Source organism: Crocodylus porosus, unplaced genomic scaffold, assembly GCF_001723895.1.
Source record: "Crocodylus porosus isolate Cpor-Errol unplaced genomic scaffold, CroPor_comp1, whole genome shotgun sequence".
NCBI classification, from domain to species: Eukaryota; Metazoa; Chordata; order Crocodylia; family Crocodylidae; genus Crocodylus; species Crocodylus porosus.
Genome location: NW_017728949.1, coordinates 17,221,035 through 17,240,431, shown reverse-complemented (window position 1 = coordinate 17,240,431; position 19,397 = coordinate 17,221,035). Strand labels below are relative to the sequence as shown.

The 19,397-nt window shown below is 40.4% G+C and overlaps 1 protein-coding gene across 2 annotated transcripts in view; it reads left to right on the top strand.

Moving 5' to 3' along the window:
• IQCA1 (IQ motif containing with AAA domain 1) overlaps positions 1–19,397 on the top strand; it is a 186,996-nt gene that overhangs the window by 28,096 nt on the left and 139,503 nt on the right. For both annotated transcript variants that reach the window (XM_019553998.1, XM_019553999.1), the window contains exons 3-5: positions 521–640; positions 2,101–2,292; positions 4,739–4,810. In XM_019553998.1, coding sequence (XP_019409543.1) covers positions 521–640; positions 2,101–2,292; positions 4,739–4,810 — 384 coding nt within the window. The remainder of the gene's footprint in view (positions 1–520; positions 641–2,100; positions 2,293–4,738; positions 4,811–19,397) is intronic.

Genomic DNA, 19,397 nt, shown 5'->3' with positions numbered 1-19,397 from the left:
TCATTTTCAACTTTGAGAGGTCATAAGGTATCACAGTGAAGAGAAAAGATTAATAGAATTACCTGTATTTAATTCCTTGTGAACATTTAAAAAAACCAACTGATTTGTTTTCCAAGATGCTGAAGTGGAGGATTGTCCTAACATGTTTATTAAATTCAATGGAAGTCACTCTCTCTACATTTTTAAATGACTAGCAGACTCCCTGTCCCCCCAAATGTTCAAAATAGTTGCTCAAAAATAATTGCACAATTTAAAATGACGGCTGGGGAAAATGAATGAAAACAAAAACAACTTCTGGATTTTCATGGTTCAGAAAATGAATTGATTTTTTGTTGTTCCTGTTGATTTAAACTCTAAGTAATTGCAAAGTAATGGTACAGCAGCTGTTACACAGGTCAAGTCACACAGCTTCCCTAAATTCAAGGATTCTGAGGTCAGATTAATCAGTCTGAAACCAAAAGGTATTACTTGGTTGTAGACGTGGCTGTAAAAGTATCCCATGAATATTTCTCTTTCCTAGGAGCATATAGAAATCCCTATCCCAAGGTACTTTATTAAGGAGAAGCTCAAGGTCCTGAAGGAGAGGGAGAAAATCCTTGCTCAGATTTTAGTTAATGCTGACATGCAAGACATTGAACCGGTTAGTACTCAAACATTCGGTAATTATCTAGTCATTTGAAACTAAACATTTTTGTACCTGTAAGAATGAATGAACTTCACTTTCTCTATAACCAACCTGAAAGAAATTGAAGTGAAAATAATTTTAGGTAGTATACTGTATATTTAATTATTGACAGATGAACCACAATGGAAAAAACATACCATGAATTTATTTCTGCCAATTTCAAGAAATCATATTGTCAGTCTGAGTAGGATTAAAATGGTAACTTTAAAATAATCTGACTCCATTTTATTCTGTGCAAGTAACAGGAGGGATAGCACTACGGGCTCAGTTCAGTACATTACCCATGTGTATGACTGACTTTACTACAGTGGAATTACTTGTGTGATTAAAATCAGGCATGCAATTAGGTATTTTGCTGAAATGTAATAGGAACAGATCATTCTTAGTTTAGGTTGCATAGGTATTACCCCTTGCTTTCAGTGCCTTATGCCAAAAAATGTAGCATTTTCTTCACAGCTGTAGTTGGTAGGAGTAAGAAAATTGAAATTTAGCATGGAGGTAGGCTTTAGACAGGAGATATGCATTTGAGTGCCTGTGAAAATCATTTTTTAAAATCTGATAACATTAAGCACCTTTGAAAATACAGTATTATATATGTGCAGTATTCCATATAAGATTTCCCTCCCTGATAACCTGAAATGCATGACTGGGCATGTACGTCTCCGTGACAAAAGAATGACCAATTAAAGTTGAATCTACCAGATGGGGAGCCCCAAATGAGCAGTTTACATGTCCTGTACTTCTTCAGACCTGAAGAAGGAAACCTTGTACCCAAAAGATTGCCTAACATCTCTCCTAACTATATAGTTGGTCCAGTAAAAGATAACACCAAAAAACCCTTGCTTCTTGCATATGTATTCATATTTCCATCTACAAGACTTCTTGTCATCTACAAGACTTCTAATATGACAGAAAACTATTACAAAGAATCTAACTTACAAAGCATATGCTAAAAATTAAATAGTTCAGGAAGGGACTGCTAAGCATGTCATTTGTATATTCTTGTATTTGTCCTTCTATGACAGCCAGATGTAAAAGTTTAGCACAGCCTGCTTAGCATAACAACTATTTACAGATGTATCAAATGTGGTACTATATCCAGCAGCATGTGTCAAAAACAAGAGAGGAAAATTTTCTGCCTTTCCAGAAATTGAATTGTATGCCCCAGTGACACATCCAGGGATCTTTTGCTAACATGAGATGGTACTGACATATGACTTTTACCTTGTTTGCAATGGGGCTACTTTTATCTCGAAGGGCTTCCACTAAAATAACCTTATCTGTTCAGTTCACTGGAGCACACAGTGAATAAATGTAACATCTAAGTTTTCAAAATGATTTTAGAAAAGAATTCTTAGGAACTGCGCATCCTAATAACATGTAAATTTATCTATTTATTATTGGTTGTGTTATAGAAGAAACATATGAAGGTCATGACTTTCAAAGAAGCCATTAGAATAATCCAGATCTCTGAGCGGGCTCGGCAAGGTCGCCTAAGGGCTGAATTCATGAAACAAATCTACCTGGAAGAAAAGAGAGAAAGACAAGCTAGACTCCACGGTGGGAAAAGTCCAAATCTGGATGCTTCTGCAGTGTGTATACAAAAGGTGAAATGTGTATCTGTAAGAACAATAATGTTGGCAGAATGGATATAATGTGCTTATTTTTATTCTTGTGAACAAAAGTAAAGCTCATAGTGCATAGAATTCTGAATTGTCGCCCGAGTCCAGTACATATTTGTGCCATGGCTGTTTTGTCCCAGGGCACACCCTTGCACACACACTCTGGTGCACAGCAAGTTGACCCAGGTGGTATAGGGGAGGCTGGGGCAGCACCTGTGCTAGCCCCAGCAGCCTTACCTGGGGTCCTCAGGGCCTCCCAGGGAAGCAGCAGTGCTAGTCTGGCTGCTCAGAGTCTGGCCAGCAGCCAAAGCATGACTCAGGCTCCATGTCTGGTGGCACATGCTACTGCTGCATACACTGGACTGCTTTTTTCAGCAGCAGTTTCTTTTTACACCAGGATCTCCTGGTGCCAAATTTTGGCACCTAACTACAAATTAGCAGCATGGCAAAATGGCTCATGTGCACTACATGTGGTTTGTGGCACCTCAAACTGCTTTGAGGCATTGCAAACCACATGTGCATGCTCATCTGGACATGCCCACTGAGGACATCTCAATTGACACTGGACTATGCACTAAAATCTAATTGAATAAAACAATCCTGTTTTAGTGAGGAGATCGATTAGAGAACCTAATCAGTCTTTTACATTTGATTTTTGTGGCCCACACATTTTCCTCTCTGACCTCCACCTTCAGATCCCAGTGCATCTCAGGTGAGTTGTGTATTTTTGAGTAAAAGATACTGTTTTCTGTGGACAAAGAGCCCTTTTCTAAAGAAGCAGTAGGAAGGGGAAAAAAACCACTGAGAAAATATAGCCAATAAGTAGAGGCCACTGCTAATCTTCATACCCTTACGTATGAGTAGCTTTATGCAGGCACTCAAATATAAAGTCATAGAAAAATAGGGTTGGAAAGGGCCTCAAGAAGTCCTCTAGTCCAACCCCATTCCCAGGATCCCCATCAAAGCCTTTCCAGACAAGTGTTTGTCTAATCTGCTCTTATAAGCTTTCAAGGATAGATTCCATAACCTCTTTAGGAAATCTGTTCTGATGCTTCAACACCTTTGTAGCTAGAACAATTTTCCTAATATCAAACCACAATTTCCCTAGCAGAAATTTAAGACCATTGCTTCTAGTCCTATCTCAATCCTATTTATAATCACCCTTCAGGTATTGCAAGACTATCAACCCCCCACTCCATCCCCATCTCCTCTTCTTCAGAATAAATAATCCCAGTTCTTCTAACCTTTTTCTTTTAAATCATGTCTCCTAGACCTCTAGTCATTGCTTTGCTTTCTGCTAGACTCTTTCTCATTTGTCTTCATCCTACAGGAAAGGAAGTGCCCAAAACTGGGTTCCAGATACACAGTACACTACATGAGTAGTGCTGAATAGAACAGAAGAATCACCTCCCTTGATTGCAAGTGACTTCCCTCTTAATGCAGTGCAGTATGCTCTTGGCCTGATTTTGAACAAGAGCATACTGGTCAGCTTCTAGTTCATTATAACCCCCAGGTCCTTTTCTGCAGTACTGCAGTCTAACCAGTTATTCCCCAGGGGGCATGTCTACACACAAATTAATGCACTGTTGTTACTGCACATTAAGTTTAGCACCTGTAATAACTGGTACTACTGCACAGTAGTGCCAGTGCATGGTCTTTTAGTGATGCTAATGCACAGTAGACTAATTCTACTGCGCATTAGCACAACTTTTGCCATCATGCACTAATGCACAGAATTAGTCTACTGTGCATTTAGTTGTCTCAGGTAGATGTGCCCAGTCTGTATGTATATATGTGATTGTTCTGTTCTAAGTCAATTAATTTAGACCATTTTTCCAGTTTATCAAGATCCTAATCCAGTTTATCAATTTCCAGTTAAGCAAGGTCCTGAATACCAATCCTACACTTCAGAATATCAACTCCACCGAGTTTAGTGTCATCTGCTCAGTCCTATCCTCCAAATCATTAATGAAGATATTGAACCCAGGACAGACCCCTGAGAGCCTTTAGACATTGAACCATTGACGATTAAAGATCCATACAGTGATGTATCCATCTTACAGTATTTTTGTCTAGACTGCATATATATTTGCCCAATCACTAATTCAGTGAGAGCATTGGACCTCAGATCTAAATATGTTTTCAACTATGACTGCTTTATGATAAAATCTTTGTAAGGTATTGAGGGTGAGAACAGAATACCAGACTTACAGAATTTGTTTAATTGTTTAGTTCTATCCTGATAAGCTATAGCACCCTAAGAAATCCTTGCGTCTTTAAAAAATACAGCAGATGGCAACCTGTTAAAGAGTAATTGCTTCAATTGTATATTCTGTTTTTCCTTCCTCTATTTGTTTTTTCCTGTGCCTGCTGCAGTAAGGAAACTGTAACAAGGTCCATTTATCTCATTAGAGTTGTGTTTACAATTCAGGTTTGGCGTGGTTATATCCAGAAGAAGAGAACTGAGAAAATTAGAGATGAGGAAATGATATTTCTGGGAATGGTAAGTTGTGCTGCCTAAAGTATATAAAATATTTTTAAGATTTTGCCTTTTAGAATTTTATCATTAAACAGGAGAAAACAAGAAATTAATTCATAAAGAAGTCCACCTATTTGAAAAGGGTCTCTGTGATTAAAGAACTAAAATGATGGATTGTTCCTTTACCACACCATTAATCTTGTAATGAAAACTTCTGTGTTATACATAGATCCCGTGTCTACACTAGTGTGGATTCAGCCAGAATAACATTTGCCCCAGGCTTAGGTGAATTTAAGGCAGACATGGCAAAGGAAAGAAATGATGCTAGATCAGTCTTCAGCATAAAATGTCTGAGTACTCAGGCTGCCATAATTCTGAAGCAGAGTTGAAGCTGTCAGATCTTTGCATCATGCCCCTGTACAGACCCATTCTCATTGCAGGTGTATGGTTGGGGAAGGAATAGAAGAAGGTGCCAAAACATATCCTCTGGTCCATATTGGTAGAAATAACTAAAACATCATCTCAGATTACATGGCATGAAGAGGCAAAAGACAGAGATGTAAATCCATGTGACCTGTAGGGGGAAAGAAGGGCCCTGGAAAATCAACTTCCTATTCCAACATCATGTCTTACTTGCATGGGTTGAGAAGTGTTGCTTTCCCCTGGCTTCCTTGTTCCTAGGATATGGAACTTCTACCAGCGGTCAGCTGGAAATGTGAATAGACTTTTGCTTTACAACTGACATTCTCTTCCTTCAAATCCATTATCTGTGCTCCATCATTACTCTTTGGTTTTTATTTCACGTGATACTGCACAGGTACCAAAACCACAAGCTTCTTTTAGCTACTGCTACAACACACTGCGGGTGCATCTACATGTGCATTTTACTGTGGAGTTAACTAATCAGCTGTACAGTAAAGAGTCACAATCTAGATGTGCACCCCTATTAGGGCACAGTAAACCAATTAACTCCACCATAGAATCATCTGCCTGGTACAACTACTATCTAATGGTGAAATATTTACTTGCACTCAAATGCATGTGTAGACTGTAACAAGGCTGGCTGGGGCACAAGGGTGCTACAGTGTGGGGAGTTTATTCAGGCACACTAATTTCATACGTAGATGCACCCAGTTAGAACTAAATTTCAAACAAAGCCCTTTTACAATATTGCCGTACAATAATATTCACTGACAACAATAATATTCACTCTGTTTTGTTAGCTTTAGTCTGCTGGGCATGATGTTTTATATTCTACAGCTATTAAAATATAATTAAAGAAAATCAGAATTAACATTTATAACTAAACTCTCTACTTGCTCCAAACATAGTTTGTACAGTTTTCTTACTAAACAGTGAAATTATTCTTAGCAAGATCACACTTATGAAAACAAGTTCTAGCCCTAACAATATATTTACAGAAAAGGAGCATTACTTAAGAATCTTCTGATTCTTTCCACAGAAATAAATTAAAATGACCTAATGTTATATCAAGTTGAATGGGAAAATCTTCCCATTAAATAAAGTCTTCCCATCTTAAATAAAATCTTGTTATAGAATCTTTCCTTTCATTTCTCCTGTAGCTTCTATGAATGTTGTGGTCCCTTGTGGTCAGATGAGGAGTCAGTGCATGTTTTGATTCTCTCTGCTTTTGTCACTGAAGTCTGTGAGCAAACTCCCAGAAACTTCAACAGGAGCAGACTCAAACTTCTAGAATGCTGGGATTTATTGAACATAAAAGTTTTGGAAAATATGATTTGGGGAATTTAAGAGATCATTTTTTGTCAAATTCCATAATGTTTACCTAAAAGACTTTGAGACCACTGTAGAACACTGTAGGAGATAAAGAGTTATGATTTGGTATATAGCTGCATTTTTTTTCATGCGTCTAGTATCAAGAGTGAGACAAATAATGGATATGAAGACAGCCAGGTACTATATACTTCAGGAAGCATAATCCCTCTCATCCCCATGAATGGATAAAAATCTAACATAGCATCGAGTCTATTTGAATCCTGACCTTCTTTTAGAAATTGATAAATGCAACTCTGGACTTAGAGCCTTTATTCTTTATCAAATATCTAATCAAAGAATATGGGGGAAACAGATCTACCAAATAAAAATTTGCCTTTTTTTCCAGGGTTTTCATAGTCCTGATTTGCATTTTTCCTGTATTTTTCATGGCGCATTCCCTTCTGTGGCCTCCAAGGGAAACGAGTGGCAAACAAGCATCAGTCTATTTTGATAGATAGGCAGTGAGCTCCAGAGGTCAAGCCCCTTTGATGTATGATCATGTCAGGCCTCTAAAAAATGAGCCCACAACTTCATGTGTAAATATGTTGAATTTGCTTTTCTATTTCTTTCAGACTTAGATAAATTAGAGACCTGGCCATCCACTAATTTAAACCCTCTCCAAAGCAGTCCCAACTTCTATTGCAATAAATATAAATTCTCTTGTGACTACTTTCAAATTATGTGTAAAGTGTTATAATTTAGATGATTCTTTAAAATAGACATTGAAATTCTTAATGACAATTTTGTAGCATTCAGTTATATTAATCTAACAAAACTGTGAACATACAAGAAACAAAGATGATTCAAGAACCATTCTGTCTCCCTTTGAATTCAGAGTGCTTCATGAAAGGCCATTATATTTGCTGTCTGCTTAAAACAGGGAAAATTCTATGTTTTCTGGGTTTGGATTCTGTTTATTTTGTCCAGAGTCAAAGTAGCCTATTTTCAAGAGATTTTTCTTGGCTCTAGAGCAAAGTCTTGCTGTTGTTATTATTTATTAGAATTTAATTGCAGGAACAGCATGATTCCCTCAGCGCTTGTTTTTCTAAATCTCAAATAAATCATGATTCACAAAATGTGCTTAATTTCAAAAAGGCAGCAGCCCCACCAGGAACACATATATCTTCATAACTGTATCCTGACCTGCTTCCTGCTCTTCCTCATACTTTTGCCATGAAGCTTTGTACTAGCAGCTTTATAGTTAAGGCTGCAACCAACATTCCAGTGTATATTCTCTCTTTTAACTACAACTCTGATGAGTCCACTACTCAGTCCACTACATTTGATTATCTTGAAAGTGCATGCTGTATCCAGAGGAAACCTAACTTTTTCCCTTACTCTCAGTATTTTAAAGGTATAGATCAGCCAAAGTGTGCCATGTTTCCGATTTTTGATTCTACCCCTCACCCTCCTCAGGTCTCCCTGCCAGCTGGGACTGCTCCACCCCATCTCAACATGCTGTGGCCCCTGGCACACATTTAAACACTGCACCTAGGAGCAATAAACTCCAATGTGAACTGTGCTGGAGCTTATTCCTATGTGCTAATTGCATATGTAGATGCACCCAGTGTCTATTTTTTTACCTATCAGAAACAGACAGCTGTTAAGATTTTGGTCATTAGGGGCCAAATTCATCCATGTTTTGCAGTTGGTTTTGTGTTGCCCCAGTGATACAAATCAACCATTAACCTGGCCTTACTCAATTTCCTTACTTGATTCCCTTGCTGACAGAGGTCCTGTTTTCACTGAAATCTGGGGGAGCTGCTTTCATAACATAGCCAAATCCTCTGAGGAACTAAGGGCCTCCTGAAGTCAGTGGGAGTTGAGGATAGTCAGCACATCTTTGATGATTCTCAAAACCTGGCTGGATTAATTCTTTCAGAAGTGTCGAATTGTTCTCCAGCTGCACTTCATAGGCTCAAAATGCAGATTAATTTAAAGAAACTTATATTAGAACAGATTTTCACTAGAGGTTATTTGCAAACTGGCTGCTTCTGCATATGTACACCCTGTGGGAAAGTCTGAAAAATCAGAGAAAGAGGATAGGAAGTATTGTATGCCCTGGAGACTGAATGTGATATTGTAAATTTGGATTGCCTTGGGCAACAATAACTGGTTGGTGCAGATTGTAAGTGTAGAATAGGCAGCAGGGATTGTTTGCATCTAGTGCTGGTGTGTCCATTTCACTCTACATTACAGGGGATTGAGGGATCAGTCCCACAAGGCAGTAAGCACTTTGTCCCCAATCTGACAAAACTAATACATGTTTAACTTGAAACATAGAGGCAGTCAGTCCCATTAAAGTTAAGTGCTTTACATATTTAAAGAATTTATGGGATTGGGCCCACAATTTGCTGGATGTGTGGATACATAAATACCAGCCTGGTCTCAAAGGCATATCAACTAGTGTACACTGTTATGCAGTTTTGACACTGTGCAGGATTTATACTCCTATCCAAAGGGAGTCTCTGGTACAATGTGTGTTAACATAAAACTTTTCCATATTGTTTTTTGGATAGTTATTCCTTCTTCTCTATGGTCTTAAAGTTAAAAGATATTAGGTGGTTTTAAATACATAACTTTTCTCTCCTATTCACCTCTTCTAAGCCTACCCTAATTTAGGCATGTTGTTTTGAGTAATGATTATACTTATATTGGAGGAAACAGTCTGGATTTGCCAAACATTTTTTATGTTTTAAATTCTTAAAATACATTACTTTTCAACCAGTCAAAAAAAGATCAGTATTTCCCAGAATAGTCTTCTGTGTAAACATTGGAGGCTAGAACTAAATACATAATTACATTGGATATAACAAACTGCAAACTCTATAAATAAGTAGAACATGAAATAATTCCAATCTCCTAAAAAAGGGCAAAGAGAAGAGCTGAGAGGTACCCAAAAGTTTGTTTGTATTAAACATAAGGATCAAATGCTTTTATCATGTACATGATGTTCCCGAATCCAGAATAAAGAGCCTTTTGTATTACCATATTTCAGTTTCCCACCTTCCCCCAATCAGCATGGGGATAAAAACTTTGCATACAGGGAAACCTAATTAAATCCACTTTCTGTCATTAAACTGCTGCCAGAAGCAGCATGTGCTTAGTAATGTAAATCAGGTATGAAATTGATTAAATGCAGCCAACACCGAGCATGATGGGCACCTATACATGTGATGGAGATCTGCTTCGAAGCGTGCTAATTAGCACCCGTTGGTGCAGACTTGATTAATAGAGTCTGCTGCAAGTCTGCTGCAGTGTGCTAATTAGTATGCTTCAGCAGCCTCCATGTTGTGTATTTAGCATCCTTGCATTTCAAAATGGCAACAGGGGCTTTAGTTAAACAAGCTTTAGTTAAAATGCCTGCACCACTGTTTTGAAGCATGGGATACTGAATAGATGTGATGCTGCAGGTACTTTAATTAGAGCAGCTCTCAGAACTGCTCTAATTAAAGTGCTTCCCACCCCCTCCACCCCAGATCAGATGCATAGACAGTGAGTATAAAACACGTGGCATATATTGGGCAAACATACTGATAGGATTTTTTTTTTTTGGCCCTTAAAATATGCAGGTGCTCCTTCCATAGTAAATTGGCACTGGGCTTGGAGGTACTGCAATACCAAGCTGGCTCCAGGAGGGCCAGAGGCAGCCCTGACACCCTCCCCTTGATGCCAAAAATGCTTGATCCCAGCCAACAGGCCAAGATGCTGCGTGGCCCTAAAAAAAAAACAAAACAGCAGTCAGTTGCTTCTCCTAGGGTGTTGCTGGCACCAGGCCTGGAGGTACTCCAATAGCAGGCCAGCACTGGGAGGGCCAGAGTGAGCTAAGCCGTGAAACCCTCCTCTTGGTATTAAATATGCTTGATTTTAGCAAAAGGCTGAGATGCTGGTAGAAACCCATCAAAAAGATAAGTCCAAGATAGCCCACCTGAATAAGATATATGGTACTGCCCATTGCATTCAGTCCTTCTCAGCATTTACTCATTTTCAAGCCATGATGAGCCACTACATTGAATACAGTTCAACTTCCTCTTCACTCCCACACCTGAGCTGTGCCTTCTTCCCCATATCCAGTGATTCCTGTTTTTTCACCAGCCTTAAATGTCTGGCAGATATCACCAAATGACGCCCCAAACTGTTCACCAAGAATCCCTCTGTTGCCCCCTCACTCAGCCTGTCACATATGATTATTGTGGTCCTGGCCCCTCCATGAGGTGGAGCTGGACCAAGTTGCCCCATGCTTCATCTGCATATACATTTTTAGGGAACCCCAGGACTCACGACAAAAACACCCAGTTCTAGTCATGAATGGTGGCCAATTTGTAGGGCTGTACAAAGCTTCAGTCGCTGATTTGATTTGGAGGAGATTCAGTGGCCAAATCTCTGAATCCAGATTGAATCAGGAGACCCATTCCTTTCTCCGAATCAAATTGGAAGCCTCTGAATCAATTTGGAGAGATTTGATGTTTCAGCCATAGACACAACTTCATACGTTTTTTCCACGTACTTCAAGGTCCCAGGTGCAGCTCGTGAATGCTGAAATGGTGGGGCAGATGGAGAGTCCCAGGCCCCCCATGCACTCAGCAGCAGACCCACTCCATTTCCAGGTGTGCTGAGGAGCGTGCAAGACATCCCTCTACCCCCCAGCTTGGTGACTGGTGCCTCTTCGGCCTGGGGGGGCACCCGGGGTCCCCCCGTGGCTGATCAGTCCACTTCTGGGTCCGCCGCCAAGTACTTCTGGTCCACTTCTGCATCTGCCCCATGGGACACTCCATCTGCCCCACCATCTCAGCATTCACAAGCCACGCCTGGTACCTCAAGGTACGTAGAAAAAACATATAAAGTTGTGTCTATGGCTGAATTGCTGATTCACCAAATCAGAATTGAATCTTCAGATTCAGCTGAATCAAATCGGGACAGTGATCTGAATCAGCGAATCGAATCACTGTTCTCTGAATCAGGCCGAATCCAAATCCAATACTGCCCACTTCACACATCCCTACTAATTAACACATGAATACTTTGTGGAAGGTATCTGGAGTACACATATGCATTGAGCAGCGCTGAGCTATGGGGTAACCATGGCTTGAAATGCTGTTGACAAGTTCTAGACTGATGGATCTGGGATGGAAGAGACTTTCCTGGTGGTAGAGCCACACAGCATGAACAAATGAGCTTGACTCAGTCGATTTGGAATTCAGAACTAATTTGGCCTTAAGTCAACACCCTCCCCCCCAAAAAAAACCTGTGCTAAAACTTGCAGCAATTTAAAAAAAAGTGAAGTCTATGGATACCCATGGTAATTTGCCTATATGTAAATTATTAAAGACATGTTTATTTCAAAGTCAGTGCTTTCAAATTTGCCCATTACGTCAATGTGCTCAAGTAGAGCAGGGTCTGACAGTCAGGGCAGAGGCAAAGTCTGCAGGGAGAAGTTAGGGGAGCAGAGGGTGAGGGGCCACCTGACCCCCCAGATTTATTTTCCTTCCTGTAGCAGTGAAAGGGAGACAATTCAAATTTTGGAAGATTATAACAAATTTCTAAATTTCCATACATAGAATCTAATTATTGTGAGGTCATCTTGTAGTCAAGTAAATATGGCATTTTACCATTTGTATGTATTTTCAAAATCTGAAGTAATTTATGCTAGTTTTGGTAGGTTTTTTTAAACTTTTATTTTCAAAATGATAAGTTATTGGGAAGTAATAGAGGCTGTCTATTCCTCTGATATTGTGCCTTTGTTTTATGAAGCCATGCTAATATCTAAACAAGTGGCATTTGCAATCAAAAATATATGTAGTAAAAGAAGTTTGGCAGTATGCTCAAAAATAATATCTGAAGTAAAAATAACCAGAACTATATGGAATTCTGTCATTCTGAATAAAAATATATTTTTCCCAATTCCACACCAAAATAATTTTCTTTAAGCATTTTATAGTCTTTAATGTTCAATAAAAACTTTTTGTTAGAAAAAAGTAACGAAAACTGTAAATGGAGGCTTTTTCAGTTGTTTTCTACTATGTCCTCCTACCACAATAAGTATGGATATTTGTATGTGACATGTATTTTAATTGGCAGAGCCACTGCAGTGGGTCACATAGTGATGAGTTTTAATGAATACAGTACATTTCATTTAGCAATTCTTTTTTGTGCCTAACCTGGACTTTAGAAATATAATGTATGTGGTGCTTTGAGGCTACCAATATGTATCCAGTGCAACAAAATCCAGTACTTGGATACATAACTTGAATTCACATAAAAGTAACCCACTTTACAATGTAACAAATAGGGATATGTTCCAAGACCTCGACTGTACTGACCCCCAGACCCACTTCTACCACTCTTACAAGACAATTTTGGTACTCGCCAACAGCAGACAGGTCACTATCATAATGGGGATGGCAACTACAGAAACACGTGTCGCAAACAACAAGCGAGGAGCACAGATGCACACCAGAGACTATATTTTGGTGCGTGTCACTCCCAAAATGCAGCACACAAAGCAGCTGACTGAGGGCATCCACCACACCGATCGTGTAAGAGTGAATTTACCTCACGTATAACAAGTTTTTGGTATAAAAAGGGTCATCATGTAAGAGTGAATTTGCACATACAGAACCTGCATAAAGTGAGGAAAACCTGTATTTTGTAACAAGAGAGACATGTTTAAAGTATATTCTCATATTTAGTTTGGAGGCATAAAGGAGTATCACAAAAAAAAATCCCAATTAAGTAATAGCATGAGAAGCTTGAAAGCAGACTAAGTGAATTTTCATTGGACTGAAGTTTGACATTCCATTAAGTAGAGTAATTGACCTCTGATGGGCTAGAGGATGAACCGCTTAACCCTTTCTGGTAAGCAGTTACTCATATGTGCAGTCATATTTAATTCAGTGCAACTGTTTGTGTGGGTAAGGGTGTCTGTAACCTGACCATTAAGAAATACGCTTTTTGCTGAGAAAAATGGCTCCCTACCAGAGAAGTGTATTGTCAAGCACATAAAAAAGACCAAAAAACCCCCAAATATCTAATAAACTAAATCTAGTTAAAGAATAAAACCTTGTAGATTATAAAACATTGAATTACACAAAAGAGAAATATATACACTCTAGAAATCCCATAAAAATCTGCAGTTTTGACCCACAGGACAGAAAAAAGAAACTGAAATACTTTGTCCTGAAGTAAATAAAAGTACAGTAAGACCTATCTTTCAGGGACTATATGAATATTGGTCCTGGTATATAACATAGAAAAATATATCTATTTATTTGATCAAAATCTATTTTTCCTCCTAAATGTGCTCTTAATGGAACAATTGAAGAGCAGTTAGTTCCACAGCATGGGGCATTCTATACACAGAAGTATAGCCTTAAGGATGTTCAGCCAGCCTGCACACCTCTAAGTGTTTTATAATGAACAATAAAGCAGTCTGGCTTGGAAAAAGAGTTTTGAAGCTGACTAAGCACAAAGTGAGTCTTTTCAACCTAAGGTGGTCTCCCAAAGTGAGTTTTTAAGTGAAGAGTATTAAATGAAGAGACGTTGCTTCATGTGGTCTTACCTTAAAAATGCAGGGAGCATCTACTTCCTCCTACTAAAAGACCTTTTTGTTCTATGAAACTTAAAATATTATTTGGAAAGAAGCAAAAAATAGAAGCAAGCAGCTTGCTCATCAGTATCCTTGTGACTGATGAGATGGAATAAAATTCTCTTTTAGACAAATGTCCATTTTGCCTTATTAATTTAAACAAGGATTTTAAAGACAAAGCCCATCAAACATTAGCTAAGCATTTTGAGTTAATGGACCATATAGTCCTATTTTCCCCACAAACTCAGGAAGCTTCACATTATGTCCTATTTTTACAGCAACATCAATTATTAATATGTATACTTTTGCTGACAGAAGACCTCTCTAAAAATGTGAGTTTCGTTATCCAGTTCTGGGTCATTAACTGTGGAAAGCTTGTAAATATAATGGTTTATTCACATGGGAAGCCTTCATTAAGATGCATTATTCTACAGCTGATGTGGCGGTTGTGCATTATCAAGTTCACTGTCTCCATCTAATATTTGCAATTTGTTTTTAAATGAGTTGCTGTTTGTTGGGGAAGTTAACAAATTTGAATTTCACATGGCCAGAGAAATTTCTTTAAGATGGAAAAATGCTTCTGCCCCCAAGGAAAAGCTATTTATTAACATCTCACTGGAGAATACCTCCCCCAGATTCAGAAGTAGCCCCATTAGAGGCATTCAAAGAAACAAAGTGAAATAGAATTTGGTTTTTGGTTTTTTTACTAACATGCTCATTTAGTATATAAATCTATGAAAACACACCTGCCATCCTGTTTTGTATAGCACTTTAAGAATGTGACTAGGAATGGAATAATGTTCTGAAACATTATAGCAGATGACTTTTCAGCTGGAACCTGTGGTAACTGGAGTTAGTGGGACCATTACTGTCATGGGGGACACAGAGGGTCAAACTTTCTAACAGTTTACTGTTTACTTCCTCTAGTCTTGGATGCTCTACATCAGTGTTTCTCAACCCATGGTATGCATACCCCTAGGGGTACATGAGACACGGGCAGGGGGTACACAGGTGCCGTGTTTTGAGTTTGGCTCGCCCCCCTGACTGGCACATTGGAGGCATCTTTGCCTGTTTGGGCTGGAAGTTCTAGCCATCACCCATCCCACCACGATTGGTGCACTGGGGCTTTTACTCCCTGACATCAGTGTGCCGGGGCAGAGGGGGGGGGCCCCCCGCACAGGCTGCTTAGCCCGGGGTTGTGGTCCACAAGAAAAAAGTGGGACTTGGCTGGTGGCTCCAAAACCAGAAGTGCCACGGTGGGACTTCTGGTTTTGCTTTTGCCACATCAATTGGCAGGTGGTACGTAAGGTACCAAAGATTGAGAACCACTGCTCTACATATATAGGTTATGGTCCATGCTCCTTTCCTTTAAGGTATGTAAAAGAACTCAACCAGAGTCACCCTGCTGGGTTGTGTAGGTTCTTTGTTATCTCTGATATACAAGAGGCCATTAATGCAGTTTACAGAGACCAGACAATGTTAACGCTGCATATCTAGTATACATACAAGGGTTTGAGAAATATGGAATCCTACAGTAGGTGAAACTTAAGATGACTTAAAATAGAAACTTTCATTACAAAGTTGACAGCTTAAAGTCTAAGCACAGCTGCAATACACTATACTCTTTGGTTATCAGTAAATGAAGAAGATAGAATTTTTTTCTCTAATTCAAAATGTCATGATTACTGTCAATTTTATTTAAAATTAAAAACAGACTTTTCAACTGGTGTAAAAGAATTAACATATATTGTATATAATTAGTTTCCATGTTTCCTTGTGTATTCTGTTTTCCCTGGCAGTTGTGTGGGTCTTTTAAATGACACATATTTTTGAAAATACATTTATAAATATACAAAAGTCAGTGGTGGTACTCAGGAGGGGAAGAACCTAAAACTAGCCAGTTTTGTTGCTAGATAAATCACATTAGCATGCTCTTTGTAATTTTTCAGGATGATAGGGCATCTAGCTCTTTCCCTGCATCAGCAGTTTTTTTGTGACATGTATGCATTACATGATTTTTTTTTACTGCAGTTAACAGCATGCCTTTTCTGTGAAAACAGAAGCCAGCTTTCACATCTTACATGTGTAGACCTCATGGTCTTCACTAATAAACAGAATCATTATGTGTCTTCTACACTAGACTGCTATGAATCCTTCAGTGCTCATTTATCACAGCCATTGTTGTTTCTTAGTTCAGTCTCTCCCCTATACTGTGGGAATGTATTATTAAGGCACTGTGCTTCACAAAGAACCCACAATTTGCAATTGCTTATTCAGTGTTAAGAGAACTTTAGAATATTCACGTTTTATTAACTTATATCTCAGTTACTCATCAAATTGATTTACCAGTTAACACTAACTCCCACTTAAATCAGGTGTCCTTTTTGGATTTGTTGTATTGCTATCACTCTCTTGTTGGCTCCTTTCCACATGTATGAGTGCATGCAGTACACCCTCTAATTCTTGTTTATCTGGCCCTTTATATTTGAGCCAGCTCCATTTTCTCAGTGATGGAAACAATCAAGCAGGAACACATTTCATGTCAACACCTGCCTCTTACTCTATGTAAATAAGCGATTTCCACATGAATAATTACTGTAACTTAATTAAGAAAATATTAAGAAAAGAAAGGAATCCAGATCAATGGTCATACAGTTTACCATAAAGTTTAATAAAAAGTAAATTTTATTCATTTCCTCTTTTACTCTGTTTCATTATCAAGACTCACAAAGAAAATGTTCACAGTCTCTCTTGTGTAAGTAGTATGCAGTTATTTTTTTTTAGTAAACCAATACTCTGATAATTAAAAATGAAAAAAAACAACAGACTATCTCTTGCATCCAGAAAGACCGCTTTTGTGGGTATTTCTGTAGGTATGGCTACAGCCCGTATATATTAGCCCAAGCTAGATTTAAACTAACTGGCTTGGGCACTGATATCAGTGTGACTCAGGGGTGGACAATTATTTGGGTTGGAGGGCCACTTAGGGAGTTTGGGCAAGGTGTTGCAGGCTGGGTCAGCACACCCCTGCCCCCCAACCCCGGCAGCTCACCAAAACACTCTAAGTGGCCCTCCAGCCCAAATAATTGCTCCATGCCTGGGCAGAGAGAGCAGAGTTAGGGAAATGTAACCTTTGTTCCTTCCTTCTCCCTACAACCCCACCCCAGGTCCCTGGCACAGAGCCAGACCAGTGCCACACTGCATTCCCACATGCTGACTCAAGCCACATGGCACAGCTGGCCCAGCTCCTGCCCAAACTGGCCACATGCTGGGGACTCAGGATGGGAAGGAGGTGTAGGGAGAAGGGGGGAAACTGCAACACGGACTTGGCCAGGCCCACATGACCCATGGATCCTGGCCCCTTCTTCCTGTACCCTTCCCTGTCGCAAGTCCCTGGCATGCAGCCGGGTGAGGCAAGAGCCACGCCAGCTGCACCCACGCGGCCTGAAGCAGCATGCAGGAACACAGTGTAGTATTGGCCTGGCCCTGTGCCAGGGACTCAGGATGGGGGAAGGGGCACAGAGAGAAGAGAGCTGGGAGCTGCAGGTTGTCTGGACCTGGCCAGGCTGGTGGTGCGTTGTGTTCCCCACTTCTCCCTGCACCTCTTCCTCTGCCCCAAGTCCCCAGCATGTGGCCGGGCTGGTGCCATGCTGTGTGTGTTCCCACATGCCACTTTAGGACCCGTGAGTGCAGCTGGCATGGCACCTGCTCAACCCAGCCATGTGCCAGGGATTCAGGGTTGGGCAGGGGCCTCACCAGCTGCTCCAGCTGCACCTACTTGGTGCAGCCCAAAAGAGTGTGCATGAACACACTGCAGCACTTGTGCCTATGCCCCTAACAGACCCTGACTTGGCAAAGTCTAGATAACCCGTGGCTCCTGGCCCTCTTCCTCCTGCAGCCCCTGTCCCATCAGCAGGGAGAACCTGCCTAAGCTTTGACTCACCAGGAACAGGGTCAGAGCGGTGTGCAAACAGCCTTGCAGAGCAGAAGCCTGGCTAAGAGCTCAGCACCCCCTGCCTTGAAACTTCCACTGGTGGCTAGGGGGCACAACAGGAAAGGCTAGCCAGGGAGGGGAGGGGAGTGCCTGCTGATGCTGCAGCTGACTGGCATGGGAAAGCATGAGAGGCAGCTATGGACTAGATACAGTTCTACTTCAAAGAAATAGCCACAGGCAGGGTAAAATTATTTGGTGGGCTGGATTAAGCCCTCAGGCTGTATTTTGCCCACCCCTAGTGTAACTGTTAGAACACAGAGATAACCAAGAGATAACTCCCATGCTGTTGCATCTAAAGAGTAATAAGCATCCCAGATAGTCAGCTTAAAGTTATCTGGGGTATGTTTACACTCTGTAGTTGCACCTTTGGAATTCATATGTACTGGGCATGTCTAGTGTTGCTGTATGGCGACATTGTTACTGTGCTGTGTTTTAGTAGTTGCTTTGTGGAAGTACTAAAATATGGTGCAGTAACCACCCATACTGCAGCATACGGGTGGCATATGCTTAGATTCACTGGTTATGTCACCATAGTAGCACACTAGAACTAGGGAGCGCATAACTCCCGTGATGTAGCTGGCAATCGAGTGTAGACACACGTGATTGCTACATTGCTATAGTGTGCTATACAGCAACAAAGCACATCGCTGTGTCGCTATTGGGCGATGTGAAAACGTACCCACTGGGTGCATCTACACGTGCAATTAACATGAAGCAATAAACTCCACAGCAGTTTGAGCCAAAGTAAACCACTCCTAGGCACAGCATCCACATATGCACCCATGACAGCAGCAATTAGAGCTGAGGCAGAGCAGGCCAGGCTGGCAGAGGACATGGGGGGGGTTAGCTCCAGGCTCTGGGTGGTGGCAGAGGGGCTGGCTGGGGTACAAGGATGCTGAAAGTGTGGAGTTGTATAACAAGGTTGGCAGGCAGGAGGAGTCTGGCTCCCAGCTGCCTGAGTTCAATTTACACCCATGGTGAGCATCTACATGTGCATTTAAACATAGGAAATTACCCCAACAGTACTATCTCACTGCAGCGTTAATTAGTTTGGTGCAACCTAACACCAGTGCACATGTAGATGGTGATGCTTTTTTTCTGCAACTAATTAGTCTACTGCAAAATTAAACGCATGTATAGATGCAACCATCCTGTATTATAATTTCATAGTTTCTAGGGTTGGAAGGGACCTGAGCAGATCACCTAGTCCGACCCCCTGCCATGGCAGGAAAGAGTAC